This window comes from Pseudopodoces humilis, chromosome 13, assembly GCF_049639895.1.
Source record: "Pseudopodoces humilis isolate 2021_Gansu_Grassland_sample_001 chromosome 13, ASM4963989v1, whole genome shotgun sequence".
Classification (NCBI taxonomy): Eukaryota; Metazoa; Chordata; class Aves; order Passeriformes; family Paridae; genus Pseudopodoces; species Pseudopodoces humilis.
In genome coordinates this window covers 117,806-134,303 of record NC_142212.1, presented here as the reverse complement: position 1 = coordinate 134,303, position 16,498 = coordinate 117,806, and the positions used below count along the sequence as shown (strand labels likewise).

The following is a 16,498-nucleotide window of genomic DNA, read 5'->3' as shown; positions in this document are numbered from 1 at the left end:
TTTCTAAGGGGGCTCTCTTGTCAGCCTCTGTACAGTCTTTGGGAGATTTCCAAGAATCCACTATCCTTCCATCCATGGATTTATGAAAAGGAAATATTTCCTCTTGAAGAACCACCTCTCAGTGCTGACTGACCTTTCTTGCAGCTTCTGCTCCTCAGGTATCATTTCGCTGCTGGGGTGAGTGGCAGTAACAGTGACAGCTGCAGAAAAGCCTTTGCTAAATTCTTTTCAAAGGGAAGTATTTGGTATTTAAAAAAGTTCAGTGTGCCTGTGGATCTGTTATAAGAAATTTTAAATCTCTCAATAGTGTTATAATGAAATGTAGTTATCTAGTAATGGATTCATTTTGTAGAAAACCAAAACTGTATCTTTCTGTGAGCTGCATTATGGGGATCAGAGGCAGGGCCAGAGGAGGAGCACATGAGCTTAGAAGCAGCATGAGCAGCATTTCAGAGCTGTCTGAGAGACAAACCTAAGTTGTGTTCAAAAATGCTCTGCCTAATGTTACTTTTCCCAGTGCTGTTGCTGTGGATCTAAATAATAAGGCAGTGTTATAGTGCACCACTAATACAGTTTACAATAGCTTCTAGCACAAGTGAGGGTTTGTAGGATCAACTACTGACTCTGAGGGACAAAACCAGGTCAGAGTAGTGACAGCAGGGTATTTTCAGTCAGGAATCCTTGCTCTGGTCTAATGATTTGACTGCAGTCTCAATGCCTCTTTAGGCATTGTTTCTCTCAGCTCTGAGATTTGCTATAGGTGCTTCATAACTTGCTGTAGTTTGCAGAGTTGACTGGTTTGCATGCTCCAGCCTTGGTAAATCAGTGTATCTTAGCATTTTGAAACCTTGTTATCATGTGAAATTTCCTTTTTTGTTCCAAAATTGCTGCTCTTATGTAAATCTTCTAGCCAGGGTATGGAGAGACTTTGCTGGAGAGCACAACTTTTCTCTGGCAAGGTTTCTTTTGAGGGCCAGCAACACACACTGATCTTTCCTCCCTCTGTAGAGCACAGCATCTTGTTTTGTGGGAGGGGATAAAGAAGCAGAACATGTAGATAGATGTACAGGAAGATGTAGAACTGTTTCACTTTTAATTCTCCCGCTGATCTGCAAGGCAACTGAGAGAAGTTATTCTAATTTTCCTCTGTTGCAGTTTATAATCTTTATGCTTCAGTATTCCTATCATTCACACAGGAATAATCTTGTTTAAGTTTTGTAAAGGTGAGGGGCTTTGAGATAGATGGATGAAAAGTACCACTTTGGGTCTCCAAACCCTTGAAATCAGTGAAGATTTCCTTTGCCTTAAATAGACTTTGTTCTTTGGAGAGCAAAAGGGACTACAAAGATTCATTGTTTTGCCTACTCCATAGCAACTGACAGCATAAAGCCTTTTCCCAGATGTGTTTGTTTAAAGGCTTTATAAATTCAGTTTAAAAAATGAACTGAAATTGTAGTTACTGTTTTTATGCTGATTTTTGTGTGATGGCATTAAAAAAATGAAATTATTTAGTACAGAGCCATGGAAAATGCAGAAATGTGTATGAGAGAAGATAAATCCACTTTTGGGGGATACAAAACTGGAATGAGTACAGGAGCATGTTAGCTTTTGAAGAATTCCCTGTCATACTTGAGAATTCCATGTAATTCCAGGTCATGTGGGAGCATTATGATGCTTTATATGGTTAGAGGATCAATTGTTGTTCACTGATAATTCTCACTGTGCACCAAAAGAGAGTAATGTGAAAGAGGATTGTGCTGTACATACTTGAAACTTATCTATCCCAATCTTTTTTACCGAATACTTTGTTTACACATGTACTTAGGTGTACAGGTAAACATGGGTGGAGGGAGACCATGAGAAACAGAATTCACCATGGGAGGCAGAAAGTGGAGGATCCACATGGGTTAGCATTTCTTGTTCATTAATACCCCTCCAAATCCCACTGTGAGAGGAATAACAGGTATTTTGACCTGTATATGCAGTTTATTGTACAATGCTGCATGCCTGTATTTATACTCTGCAGGAAGAAAACTACTCCCCAGTAGTAGGTTTTTTCTTCTGGGTTTATTGGTTTTTTGGTGGGTTTTTTTGTTGGTTTTTTTTGTTGTTGTTTTTTGTTTTGTTTTTTTGCCTGTGTAACCCTTTGCATTTATTCGAGCAAAATGCAAGACAAATGCTTATTTTTCAGTCTTTTCAGATCTTGGAAATAATGGTGATTAAGTGTGATTAAGTTGGGAATTACCTTTTAAGTAGGGTCATAATTACTGTAGATTTAGATGGCATATTGAACCAATTGCTGTTTGCTTATAATTACAAATTGAGTTTGTTGCACTCTAGGGGTTTATAAACTTTGTTTTAGCCATTAACACATTAAATAGTGATTTATGTAAATTACTGGATAAACCAAAATTTCAGTGTTGCATTTAATCTAAGGTTTAATTATATTTCTGTATTAGAAATAAAATAGGGTTAGCTTTAGCAGGGAGGATTGAATGGTCTGAGGGAGTCATTCACTGCTGAGATATTGTCGTTTGAGAGTGCTGCTTGTTGAGCAACTGGCTGGAAACTGCAGTGGTCCAAAGTGAATGAAGCAGCAGCTACAGTGAGCGAGCTGCTTGTCACAATAAGCTCTTCCTGTGGTCAGTCAGCCCACTTGTTTCACAATTATTTCCCTCATACTTCTGGGCTGGGCTGGACTGGAGACTGTAAAATCATGCTTTAAAATCTTTGTTTACTTGCTCTTCAGTGAGATTTCACAGGTTCTTCATTTTTGCTTAAGTCAAGTTGATCTAATGAAGCAAAGATCACTTCATGTTGTGCTGGGAATAAGGATAGTAGGACATGAGAAGTTACTTTTTGACCTTCTTACACTGCACGACATATTTGTACAATATCTTAGTGGAAACTATTGCTAGTTAGCAAAAAAGCAAAATTGCTAGTTAGTCAAAATAGCAGCAGGAGGACAACAGAGAATATACATCCTATTGATTCTGCCAAAGCTTCCTATGCGAAGTGCAGAGCAATAAAGTGCTATAGAAGCCCATGTTTGGCTCTGCATTGGTAGAAGAGCCTCTCCTGCCCCTGTCTTCTGGGGCCTGAAACATCAGCTCTCAGAGGTTCAGCACCTCTGCCATCAGGATGGCAAAGAAACGTAGCTATGTGCCACCAAAAATTGTCCTAAGAAGTCATAGACCTAGAGGTCTGTTCTAAATCACCACCTGAGACAGGGTGGATTGTGCAGTGTGGATTACAGTTATTGTTACCTGAGGGAAAATTGAATGTACACTATTGATTATGGTTGAATTAAAATGGTTTTGGAATGTTGAAACACTCACAAAAAATTCCTCCAAAAATAACTGCAACAGGCTGCCTCGACTCAGAAACCACAATGTTGTCTGCATAGTGCAGCAAGACTTTGTTTTTCTGTTTAATTCTCCTTGTTGAAATACATGTGAGATCTTAAATGTGTAGATGATTTGGGCATTTAATCTCTACTTTAAATTTTAATGACTTATTCAAGCAAGAAGTGATCTAACAAAAACTGTACCAGAATGGCTGAAACTAAATTGGGAATTTTGGATGCTTGACATTGATGGGGGGAAAGCCATCTGTAGCAATTATCCACGCAGTGTTTGGAATGGGATGTGTTTGTATTGCTTGGTTATTTGCTGATCTAGCGTGGTTGTATCTGTAGAAGGAAGATTGTGTTTGAAGTGGCTTCAGAAAAGCACATTCTTCAGAAAATTCTGTGTCTGCTTTTGAGGTCAGAGCTTTCCAGCCACCTTTTCCAATATGTCTTCTTCACAGCCCATTCTGAAACTGGCTGCACTTGGTTCCTAAATGGAAATTGGTTTCCGAATGGGAGGTTGACTTTTGAGAACTGCTTTGAATTTGTCTCTGCTTTGTCTCTGCTTACAAGGAGAGATGAAGCTTGATGCAGGAAGCATTGAGTCAGGGCCAGAAAAACGTGGGGTTGTGGATCCCAGACGTTCTGCGGGTATAACCATTAGATGTTGAAAGCGTGCATTACCGCATAAATAGCCTCTGGTTAAAGCCTTGCAGTGACATTCCTGTGAAAACAGCCGGTGAAGGTGTGTCATTCCTGAACGTGTTTGAGTTTCACTGAAAGCTAGTTAAACCTAGGCTTATTGGAATCTATGCCTAATGCTTCCTTAGGAAACTGTGCAAAACGCACGCTCCATCCAAGTGTTTAATGGGGGTTTAACTAAAGTTGCCTCGATTCTTTTTACCACCCTGAAAGACGTGATCAGCCCTCATGGGATGTATAAATACGAGGTATGTCTAATGCACAGCTTTGCACCATGCTCCTCCTTGCGTCCGCTTCGCCTGAATGAGATTCTCAGTTCGTGATAAAGTTTCCCCAAATGCACAGACCGGCCAGCGGAGCTTTGTTGTGTTATTACAGAGTATGAACCTGTGGGGAGGGTGTTGGTATTTTGTTGTTGGGGGCCCGAGAAGCCCCCGGACACGGCGAAGGGTGTGAAGGGAGCCCTTGAAGAACCGTGGCCGCTGGAGCCGCATCGAGAAGCCCCCGGGTCCAGTGAGGGGTGTGAGGGCTGCTGGCGTGAGGGGAGCCCTGGGAGCCGCGCTTTTTCAGGGAATCCCGCCCTCCACGCGTGCGCTCTGCCCGCTTCCCTGCCCCCCGCCGCCTGCTGAGGGGAGCGGGCGCGGGGCGGGGCGGCCCGAGGGGCGGCTATGGTGGCGGGGAGCTCCCCGCCCGACGCTACGGCCCGGCCATGTGGTGCCTACACTGCAGCTCGGAGCGGACCCAGTCGCTGCTGGAGCTGGAGCTGGATAGCTGGTGAGCGCTGCCGAGGGGTGCAGCGGTGGCCCCCGCGACCCCGCTGCCGCACAAAGGGCTCCGCGCCTCCAACGCCTCCGCTGCTCGGGCTCGCTATGGGGCGGTGCGGGAAGATGGGATTGGGGGTGTCCTGCTGGCGCTGGGGCACCCTTTTGTCCCTGGGGATTGTCCCTGCGGTCACCCCTATTGTCCCTGGGGGTTGTCTCTGGAGGTTATTCCCGGGATCGCAGCCGCGATTTCTGAGGGTTGTCCCTGGGGTCAGCCCCGCTGTCCCCGGGATATCTCCGGGTCGCTGCGATCCGGACCTCGTTCCCTGTGTCCCGGATCGGGAGCGGGGACAGGCGGAGGCTCTGTCTGCCCTGCAGGACCGACGGCTAAATTATCTCCGTGGTTTAACCGCGGCGTCCCAAGCTGCCCCGCTGCGCTGTGCTGGCTGTGGGTGACAGGCAGAGACATAAATCCAGAGCTGTGGCAGCAGACTGTGAGCTGACCTGGCGTGTGCCGCTCCAGACACCGATGTGTAAACACTGCTTTTCGGGAGGGAGCAAGGAATCACATGATTTGTGTCAAATTAGTGTGGGTTTTACTGCAGAGCTCTGGTACAGGCTGTTCCCGGTGTCTGGGGCCAGCCGGAGACCTGGCCTTGTCCTGGCTACATGAGAAGGCGTGTCAGATGGGTAAATCAACATTTGCCACTCGTGCCCTCAGCCAGGAAATAAAAGGAAAGAAAAAAAAGTATAATTTAAAGGCCTTTGAAGTACAGATACTTGAATAAATGACGCAGGAGAAACAGTGAGTGGGATTTGTCATGTTAAAACATACAGTCCCTATTGTAATGATGTTGTTAACAACCAAAATAATGCATGTCAAAAGTACAGCAACACAGAGCTCTGTTCATGAGCTATCTGAAAACTCCATGCACAAACGAGTTTTTTGGTGTGATGCTGTGTGTGAATTTATGGTAAACTAAAAAAGTTATCCTGCACTTGCAGTGCACTTGCAAGATGAATTTATCTCCAATGCATCATGGAAGTTTATTCCACTAAGTAATTCAGCCAAATGCTTAGCTGTTTGACTGTTAAAAATTTTTCAACTTAGCTAAAGATAGAAAACATCTTAAATTGGGTGTGGGCATGTTTGGAATATAAAAGGAGGAAGTGACTGGATTCAGTGTAACTATGTATGAATGCAACAGTTGCTTTTCTAGAGAAGAAAGGCAAAATGTTTTTTGATAAAGTGTTTCATAGCACAGTTTAGTCATACGTTTAATGATCCTTCTGCGCATTTTTTACCCTTAAGGAAAAGAATAATGTAAGTTTCCTGTGTGGACTTGGTAATGTTTGCATAAGTGATGTTACCTTTGCATGGCTTGCTAAAAACATAATTCATAACAGTTACTTTAGTGACAGATTTGCCTATTACACAGTAACATTCTGTTATTCATCATTGTTTCAGACTTTTTTCCTCCATTTGTACATTGCTGTGCACTTCCTTTCAGTTAAACTTGATTATTCTGCCTGATGTGCTAAAAGAAGAATTGCTGAGTACTTAGTTTGGACGGTTGTGTTTAACTATGTCTATTCCTGTGGCAGCTATCCTTCATATAAATGCAGAATTCATTACATCTATCAAGTGCTTTGGGAGAACTATGGCCATGCTGAATAAAATGACCCACTTTCCATTTTACTTCTACTTTTGTACCAGATTTGGTTTTGCTGTTGAAATGGCTTATTCTAGTTCCTGAAAGATATTGAGAGTACTGTTACAAAGTAACAATCTATGTTCTCAATCAGCTGGGCTTTTTTCTTCTGATTAAATAGAAACTCATAATAGAAGTTCATATTTCTCATGTGAAATCATCTATCATCCTTTATTTTTCCTATTTCTACTAATCTGAAATAATTCATTATCATCCTAGATACTGTAATCCAAGATCTGGAGCTAACCAGTGAAAGCCATAGTGCTCTGTGAACTGAATGTTCTGAACAGCATTCAGTTTCTTTGCCCCTTTAGAAGCCCTCTGGGAATCCTGGTGCAGTTAATAAACAACCTGCAGTTCAGTTTCATGGAATAATTTGCAGCTTTCAGGCAAGGAAACCCAGGGATTCAGTTTTTCTCCTGAAAAGTGCAAATACCAAGTTGAACAGTAACTCTGATTTGTTGTTCCTGTTAGTCTTGTATTGGAAGGTTGCAGGGACTAGAGCGAGGGAGTGCCTGCTGGGCAAGGAGACCTTCTCTGCTGAACAAGGTGCCTTCACCAATGGTTTGCAGGGTGTTTCTCTGGAGACATGGAAAGTAATTTCTTAGGATTTCATGGCCTTACATGTGTTTTTTCACCCTGAGACCATTTCATGTTTGCAAAATGAAACATCTTTCAAGAGAATCTGTTCATATGGCTGTAGAAAGTGTTTCTCCCATTACTGTGTCTTCATGAAGAGAATACTTTTCTATTGCTTGGAACCTGGGATTGTTTCATGCCTTTGAGGGCCTTAAGAGCAGTGCAAGGACTTTGGATGCAACAACTCCTTTGAAACAAGAGTTTACCTTTACACTGATGATGTTTTCCCTGGAGTTGAAAGATGTCAAGTCTCCAACTCTGTGAAGAGGCAGATCTCATAATGGTGTAGCTGATTAGCACATTTGGGTGATTACTCTAAAGATGCCTGCAAACTGTGCCTGCTCTGAACACCAGTGAGAAGGAGATGAATAATAAAAGCTGGCCTAGAGGTAGTCAGTGCTCTGATGGTGAATGCCAGCACTTGTGGATGTTACCTGTAGGTATTAAACAGCTGCTCACATACTGCAGTTGTGTTCTGTGGTATTTAACACCACTGGTGTTCAAAAGCCAGCAAAACCTTGGGATGCAAGTGCTGGAAGTGAGGAGTTGCTTCCTGAATGAGCCATGAGGCTTCCAGTTCCTGCAGGATTCTGAGAGGTGCAAAGGAGGGTTTAAGGTACTGTATTTTTGAATATTGAATTTTTTAAAAAGTCACGAAGCATCACAGCCTGAGTCTGGTTTGTTGTACCTTTTCAGTGCAAGGATTTACCATAATTCATGAAGATCATTCAGGATGCAATTTTTTTGCTTCTTCAGCATTTGCATGGTTCTTTGTCTGTTAGACTCAATGATAATTTAATCATAAATTTCTGAGTCAGGCATATTTTAATCACAGCAGCTGTCAATCAATTATTTCTTTTTATGTTTATTTAATAACAGAACTGCAGGAGACCTCAGAAACTGTAACCAAGGTGGAGCCCTGATTGCTCTGTTTGTTACATTAAATTGGTGAGAATGTGCCCCTAACCCAGACACTGCCTCATCCACAGAGCAACCGGAATTATGAGGAGGTGGATCATGAGTTAAGGGGAAAGTGTGTTGGTGCATTGCTTTTGTGAACCATGCTTTGTTTAGATGTCATTTGTATTTAAACAGGGTATGGGCCACAAGCCAAATTCATATTCCTGAGTCTGCTGCTTTATTTCTGTTGCCTCGGAAGGCTGTGTAGTTACAAGAGCAGAATCAGCCCAATGTTTGGAAGTTCACTTTTAGTATCTTGTATATTGCCATTTTTTGTAAAAAGTTATGTAAATACTTTTTTTTTTTTTTTAAATTCATGCATCTCTGTTATGCAAAAACAGTTACTGATCATGGACTTTTTTAGCAAGACTTCTTAATCAAAAATATTTTACTTACATTGCCCTTCTTGTCTCTTCTGGGAATCCATTTGAATTTTATTTAGGTTCCATTTAGGGTACAGACAGAGATGGCAACTTCATTGCACTGCTGTGATTTGACTCCAGGTTTCCAGAGAAGAACAGATGCTGCTTTAATCCACTGTAGCACAAAGCCCCCCAGTATTACGTTAAAGGGGAATGCAAATTTAGCTAAATAAATCCTTTTGCTTCCTTATAATAGACAAAAGACAAATCATTCTCATGAAATAATTGTAGAGACATCTTTAATAAAAATAAAGTGAAAAAGACAAGCTTTGGTATGATAAAAAAATCAAACCATTCTCTCCCTGTGAAAGAAGCAGAAAATTAGAATGATGGCTTTGATAGCCTTTACTACAGGAAATTGATGTATTATATCTGTTAATTAGATTCTTTCAGTAGTTCAGTGTCATCCCAGTTAAATTTGTGCTTACAAACAACGGACATAATTCCCAGTTGCTTTCTCCTATGCAAGCACAAACAAAATGCCAGTTATGATCTGACTTCCATTCACATCAGTGGCTACATACAGGGCATGGCCACAGAAAAAGAATCCTAAACTTTTTTTTTGAGGGATTCCATTATTTAGTCCAAAAACTTCCAGTTGCCCCTAAAACTCACCAGTTTAACAAGGATGGATGTGTCATGAACACAGAAAAAGAAAACCAACTTCCTTCAGTTCATTAATATATCCGTGACCTTTCCAGTCATCCTCACACAAGGCAAAGGCAGCAAGAATGCAAAGTTGATGTGTTTTCTGTCGCAGGGAATGTTTGCGGTCAGCCCTGACTCTGTGCTGCAGGAATGTTCACAGTTTATTTTTAATTTAGTTTTCACTCTGCACCTTTATGGCAGAATGGACCTAGATCCATCTCAGATCACATGGGGAGTTACAAATGGCAGTGGCAGCTGGACCCTGAACTGGATTTGACTTGAGTGTAATGGTGCTTTATAGCCTGCAGTAGGAATGGTTATAGGAGAGATCCTTCAATTGTCATGGGTTCAGGTTGGGTTAGGCCATGTCAGTGCCTGCACAGAATTCCAAGGGTATATCCATGTGTAGGAACAGATGATTTAGTTGGATGCTGTCCTGCTTTTAAAGATAGTACCAGAGACAGGGTTTCCCTCCTTGTTTGGGGGTTGTGCTCAGGAAGTCATCCTTCTATTGAGAGGGACAGCGATGTGCCTGGTCCAGCTGCAATTCCAGGGATCTGAGTACAGAGAACAGGCCTGCATAAATCCCTGATCTTCTGGTCATGTTACAGCCTAAGAATAGATTTTCTCTCAATCTAACATCACTCTGTTCTCAATCAGGAATAAAATTATCTTTATTTTTCTTTCTGTGAGGTTCCTCATTATCATAATGTGCTGTGAATCGGCTGTTGAATTTCCATTCTAGAGGTGTCTGGGGTGATTCTCATGCTTCAAAGTTACCTTTTTGCAAGGTGTTAACCTCAGCCGTTCTTGGATTCATGAAAGGAAGTTCATTATGTTTTGTTTATATTTTCTTTTCTTGTATTTTACTCTGAGAGTCTTGTTTAGAAGATACCAGCGATATCAAGGATTTAGTAGAAACTAGTTTCAAGAAGGAGCTGATTTTAATACTCTTAGATTTGAGAGAATGGGACTTTACAGCTAATAGTTTCCTGTTAATACTAGTCATTAATGCCTTGTGAAGTGAGAGAACAGAGGATTATTTGGACTTAATGGAACTTGTCCCAAATGATGACAATGTGATGCAAACTTGGATTCTTTTTTTGTTGTTGAAAAGTCATTAAGATGCTTTTGATTATGTTAGCCTTGAAGAAGAGTATTCCAGGTCTTCCTACCACAGTGCAGAATGTTACACAAGACCATTTCTCACTGTCTTTGGTTGAGATTTTCAAAATCTCTCTTCTCATAATCTGACATTTTCATTTCACAAAATGGTGACCCTTGTTTTCAGGAGCTGGGCTTCTACCCCCTGTCTTAAAGGACACTTTTCCATTGTGGAAAGATCTGTGAATTTTGCCATGATGAAGAGCCTATATATGACCAAGAGTTACCCAAGTTGAGTATTTTTAGACTCACATTCTGTTGTGCAGTCTCACATGCAGCCCCAGCTAAGCCAACCTGCATCCCCATCACAGACACTGTCACAGAATATTCCTGAGCTGGGAGGGACCCACAGGGATCCTCAAGTCCAACTCTAAGCGAAAGGCAGTGCAGAGTGTTGGTGCTTCTGGGAGCCAGCAGTGCTGGGCAGCTGTGCTACATCCAGAGGAAGCTGCAACATCCCCTGTACCACCCAGAAACCACTCCTCTACTCTGTCAGAAGTCTACTCTACTCTACTCTACTCTAGTCAGAAGTTCTATTGAAAGCCTACACTTAATTCCTCTCTGACAGAGAAGGAGCTGTAAAATGTATAGACTCAGCATAATGGGGAGGAAATGTAAAAGGAAGGAAGTTTGTGAATGAGAAAAAGCATCTGTCAGCTCTTTAGCTGGTTTTAGAACTAAAGGTTGTGAGCAATCTTTTGAGGTCTCATTCCTACAAGAGTGAAGATTTGTGTATCTTTGAGTATATCTGCAATACCTTCTGTGTTTGGGCACATTGCTTTGAATTGAAGCATCATCTAAAACACTGTCTTTTCCACCAAGCCCTATACTTCCAACAAAAAAAAATCTATTAATTGGTTTCCTTAAACACTATGTTCTGTACACTTTGGTATAAGCCGTGGGTGTGCAGCAGAGGATAAAATCTCTCTTTTATGAGGATGCCTGTGACTACACAGGTGAGCAGTGCTCCTGTTCCAGTGAGTTACAACACCTCTCTCCTGGCATGTGCAGCATGCTCAAGGCCAGTCCTGCTCTCACTGGCTGGGTAACACCCTGAGCTTCACTGGGAGCAAGAACAAATGCTGTGTACTCATCCTTTTCTTTCCTATCTGCTGAGAGTTTCCCATGCCCATTTGCACTTAAACATTAAAAAATTAAATTGTTTCCCCGTAGAGAAAACTGTAGGGTTTCATTCTCTTTTTGGGTCGTTTTTTTTCAGACTTGGCACAGCAAAGTTGGCAGTCAAAGTGGAGGGTTTGTGCAGTGATTAAAATGGAGTGGGACTTCTATATTATATATTCTTCCAGATTCAATTAGATCAGTGAGAGGTTTCTCTGATCAGACTTGTAACAGCCCATCCTCCTTTTGGATTGGCTTTTTAAAGTGTGTTACTCTGTAACTACAGAGGGAAATCAACCAACCAGTAGAAGTTGAACAGTCCCTTTCTAATTTTAAAAGAAGATAATTTTGGCCAGCTATTTCTTAAATCCTAGAGAGACAGCAAAGTACCTCATGTTCATCAGTGACATTGTTTGAAAGCACAACTCATTAGATAATAACAATATATGATAAGTAGTTGAAATTAAATCCTTTGGTTGTTCTAAATAGGTCCTTTTGTGCAACATTCATTTGCTAGAGAAGTTAAAATACGATCTAAATGAACACAGTTGTTAGTGCTCTGAGACTTTACTCAATGCAGTGTCCAGTACAGAAAGATTGTTTTGTTGTCATTTCTGCTGCATGGACCCTCTGCATGTTCTTTTTTTATGACGATCCTTAATTTCTCTTACAGACGTACTGGGAAAGATTGGTCTGCTAAAAAGTTGTTCCTAGCTCTCTGTACTGTGTCATAATTGTAAGCATTTCAAATAGCACAGGGGCAAAACCTTAAAATGAGTCAAGTGATAGGCTTTATCAGGTATATTTGATCTAAGATGAGGTAGTTTTAGTCTAGGTATGAAATTTCCAGGCCTGAAACATTGACTCATGAAACAGGATTTTGTTAAGCATCTTCAGAGTAGTTAATGTTTCTATCATATATGGAATATAAGAGGGGAAAGAAGAGTTTTATCCACCAAGACCTGACTGGGAAGAGGAAATCAGTGCTCATCTCTGACAGAACCTGATTGCCAGCAAGCTGATTTCTCAGCAGCAGTGAGAACTCACCTCTTCCTGGGACGGGCTTGACACAACAGCTGAAGAGGTGAAAGAGGAGGATGGCTAGCACAGGACACCAAGGATTCTTGTGTTGTACCAAATGCTGCTTCAGCTGTGCGTGCAAATCAGGGTTTTTCAGCTGCAGACACTAAATCTTTCTTTTTAAACTTAGCAGTGCCTGAAGGGCATGTCATATGGACAGTAGGACATGTGCTAGCTAATATCTTGCTATCTTCAGTACATGTCATATATAGTGTGGGTTTGCTAAATTAAGAGGATTTCTGCTGCTGAATGGTGTATCTATATACATTGTAAATAGCTGAGGTCAAATTCTACTACAGCCACATTGAGAAACTCCACAAATTTTTCAACCTTATCATATTGTGTAAAAGTTTACATAGCAGGGACAGGACAAAGTCTGCAGTGGGAGGCAGACCTTCACAGATTTTGTGAAGTCATCCATCCCATAGACACCACAGTTACATTAAAATTGTTAGCTTTAGTCCATGTGAGAAACAAAGCACCCTTGTGAAGCATACAGGGCATTTTCTGATGTTAATGTGTTTTATGCTGACACATCAAAAAGAACTGGCCCTAAAAAAACTTCAAAAATTCCAAAACTTGGGCTGGTTTGAGCCACAAGCCTCAAATTATCACCCCATAGTAATCTTTTCATAATATCCATTTTTTTAAAAGAGTTGTTGCTGAATGAACATGTGCTGGGTGATGATTAACACAGATTGGCAGTGAGTGATGCTGGCTGACTTTACCTGAGATAGAAGTGAACATTTGTAAGCTGCACCCAGGTTCTGTTGGTGCTGCCAGTCCCCTTGTTATTTTTGCTAAATAATGACAATAAAATACAGCTTTTCCTTTAGCAGGAGGGTTCATGAGGCATTGAATGGTACTGGGGAGGGTTGGTTGGGTGGATCCTTCTGTACATTCTCGTGCCTGATTGCCAATATGCTGCCACTGTCTGACAAAGGTGATCTGTGAGCTGGTTAACCTTCCTTGTGCTCCTTGGAAGCTGAAGATAGTCTCAAGTAAGCTCTTCCCAAAGGGGTATTCTTAGTTCTTAAGCCTATTTTAAGTGTTATTGCCTAAAATGGGTGGGTTGTTGTTTTGCTCTATTTCCATCTCGCTACTGTCCATGTGGAGAAGAGATAGTGTTTTCATTCCTGCATTCTGCTTCAGTGGGGAGAAAATAATCTCTCATCATTCACTCCTGGCTCTCTGCTGCTACCGATGACATCTAAGAGTGTGGGTCAAAATGCCCTTTTTGAAAAGCAGTTTTGTTAATGCCTTTTATGGGGTTACTTAGTGAGCATTACAGCTTGGCAGTGTCCAGGGGATGGGCACTGGGGTTGTTGTGTGGTTTCAGAATCAGGGCTTGGAGCAGGGAGCAGCTCAGGCTTGCAGGGCACTCAGGGGCACCTTCCTGTGGAGCTCTGCCCTCCCTCAATGCCTCTCAGACTGTTTGACTTGGGCTGCTATTATTGGCACTGTCACCACCGAATATTACAGATTAAGTGACTGCTTTGTTAGGGTTTGCTTCTGAGACATATGCAAATGGTGTCTGGATTTTTCTTGCAATGATATTTAGCTTCAGTCAAATGAATTACCTGGGACATTACTTTGATGTGCATTCAAAGGTTTCATTTGTTTTGAACAGAAACAGCTGAATTGAGAGTGCATAGGAAGTAAAAAACATTGGTCAATATTTCTTTCCCAGATCAAAGATTTTGTCACTGCCTGTGAATGCTGTTGTCCATCATAACAGCTTTGAACTCTTGGCAGCGTATATTTGAAGGTAGATTGGTTTGTTAATGTTATTGTGCTTATTGAATTTGGGGATTTGTGTAAATTCTTAATATAATTGACTTCTGTTTACTAGACAGCACAAACCAGACATGGCAATAAGGACTAGGTTCTAGTTCAAACTGTACTAATAATAAACTTGTGCTCAAATACTCTCACTCCAATGGTAAATATTGTATTTGAGGGGGGGAGAAAAATGCAAAACCATGGCTTGTTTGAAGTACATATGGCCAGTTCTGCATTTTAAGAAGTTTGTGGAGAACATTTTGTGGGGTAATTTGAGATAATACAATGCCCACATTAGAGCTTTAATTAAATGCACCTCCTCATTTATGGCAAAGAGCACCACAAGTACTGAAGCACAGGCAGCTTTGAAGCAGTGGGGTGTACCCTGTGCCAAAGGAGTGCTCTTGTGAGATGAAGTTGTGCATGGAGGCACAGCTCTGGGGAGCAGAGTTCTGGTTGCAATTGTCACTTTAAATTACGCATTCAAATCAGGACTTCGTTGCACTTGTAAAGGCAAAGTTATGTGCCAGAAATTAACTTTTGGAGAGGTTTGTTCCTGTGTGGAATGCCCACATTTGGCCTAAACATTTTTGCTATTTGAGTGGTTTGTTTCAGCCATCATGTTGGAAGTGTCTGGTCATACCAGCTGCTGCAGCAGCAGCTGCCATTCTGCTTCTCTCTATCACCCACTTAGCTCCATGGGTGACTTCTGGTCCGCATTCTCGGCTAGGTAGAGAATTTGGATCTATTTCAAGTGGAAATCTATAATTAGGGGCTAAGATCACAGTTTGACTGGTTTTAACCTCCACATTTTAAATGGAGATGATTGGTGTAAAACAGATGCATAGCAATTCTTCCTCCCTGGGCATTCGGACCTGTTTATACTAAATATTTATTTTTGAGTGAGGCAGAAATTTTACTGGAAATGATGTTTATAAAATGGGATTTTAATGCAAAATGCTTCACTCTGTGGTTTGCATTTAAATCCATCTCATAAATCGTAAAGGCAGACTCCCAAGAAGGTATCTGAATACTTCAGCTGTGGATATGCTAGTGTTTATGGACAGAAAAGTTTCTGGGACCAAGGAAGAAGATAAGTTTGCAGAGCTGTTCTGTGAGTAGATGTGACTTAAAGGGAACCAGCTTTACATGCATTTTTCCTGAAGAGGGAAAATAAATTATATGGATCTAGGGAAAAGCAGGCAAGTGAGAGAAGGATGGATTTGGCTGAGGAATTTTATGAACAACCCCTCATGCAAATGCTTCACTGTTGCAACAAATAAAGTATCATCGCTTAATTAAGCTCAATTTGAATTCAGGCTGTGCTGACTACCTGGAGTTTTACTGCTGCTCTACCACAGCCCTGCTTTAAAACCTCTCAGCTTCCCAAAGAATAGAGAATTGTCATGGCCAAGCTGAGTGGCTTTATCACCTTGTGCTGACCAGAATTTTAAGCTGGCCATGTTTTTGTTGTGGTATTTGTAATACTCGTGTAATACTCATACTGTGTTTCCACAACTAGAAGAAATTTATTCTGTGTACCCTTGAATTTGTGTGCATGCTTCTAAGCATTTGAAATGTAAAAATCTTTAAAGATGTAACAGCACAAACTTATTATATTGTCATACTTCTCTTTGTGTCCAAAACAATTTTTAACAGGATTATGATTGGTTCTCATGTGTGTACTATCCAGTTGTTAGGGCCTGTTTTCAATTTCATGTCTTTATATTACACTGTTGAAAGTCCATTCTAAAAGAGTGATGAAAATAATACTGATTTCAGGGAATGCTCATTGCTAAAACAGCTTCTCAAGCATTTGCTCTGTTCTGCTAGGAGGGTCTTCTTGGTTCTATTTTAGAATGTTGCATGCAGTTTGGGTTTGGCATTTGCATTATTTAGAAACATGTTTCATTTCTTTGTTCCAAACTAAGTCTGCAGCAAAATGGTTTGAACATTTGGGCAATTTCTGTGAATGCTCACAGAATGTTCCCATTATCTTAGTATTTAGTTCTAAAAATGCACAGGGCACTTGATTGCTTGTAAACTGGGGGATTTCTGGGGTGAGAGGCAGCACTGAATCATTCCTTACATGTGATATTATTGTTATATACTTCCTTTTCATATGCACCTTGTTCTAAAGATAAGGTTCTGGAACTTAGG

At 41.2% G+C, this 16,498-nt stretch overlaps 1 protein-coding gene across 10 annotated transcripts in view; it reads left to right on the top strand.

The window, feature by feature from the left end:
* Positions 1-16,498, top strand: part of IQSEC1 (IQ motif and Sec7 domain ArfGEF 1) — a 297,837-nt gene that overhangs the window by 234,512 nt on the left and 46,827 nt on the right. Inside the window, exon 1 of one of the 10 annotated variants that reach the window (XM_014261081.2) lies at positions 4,697-4,825. The exons of the other annotated variants lie outside the window; for them this stretch is intronic. Within the exon in view, the coding sequence (XP_014116556.2) occupies positions 4,761-4,825 (65 nt within the window). The 5' untranslated portion in view covers positions 4,697-4,760. Of the gene's footprint in view, positions 1-4,696; positions 4,826-16,498 lie in introns of those variants that run through there. 10 annotated transcript variants of the gene reach the window in all.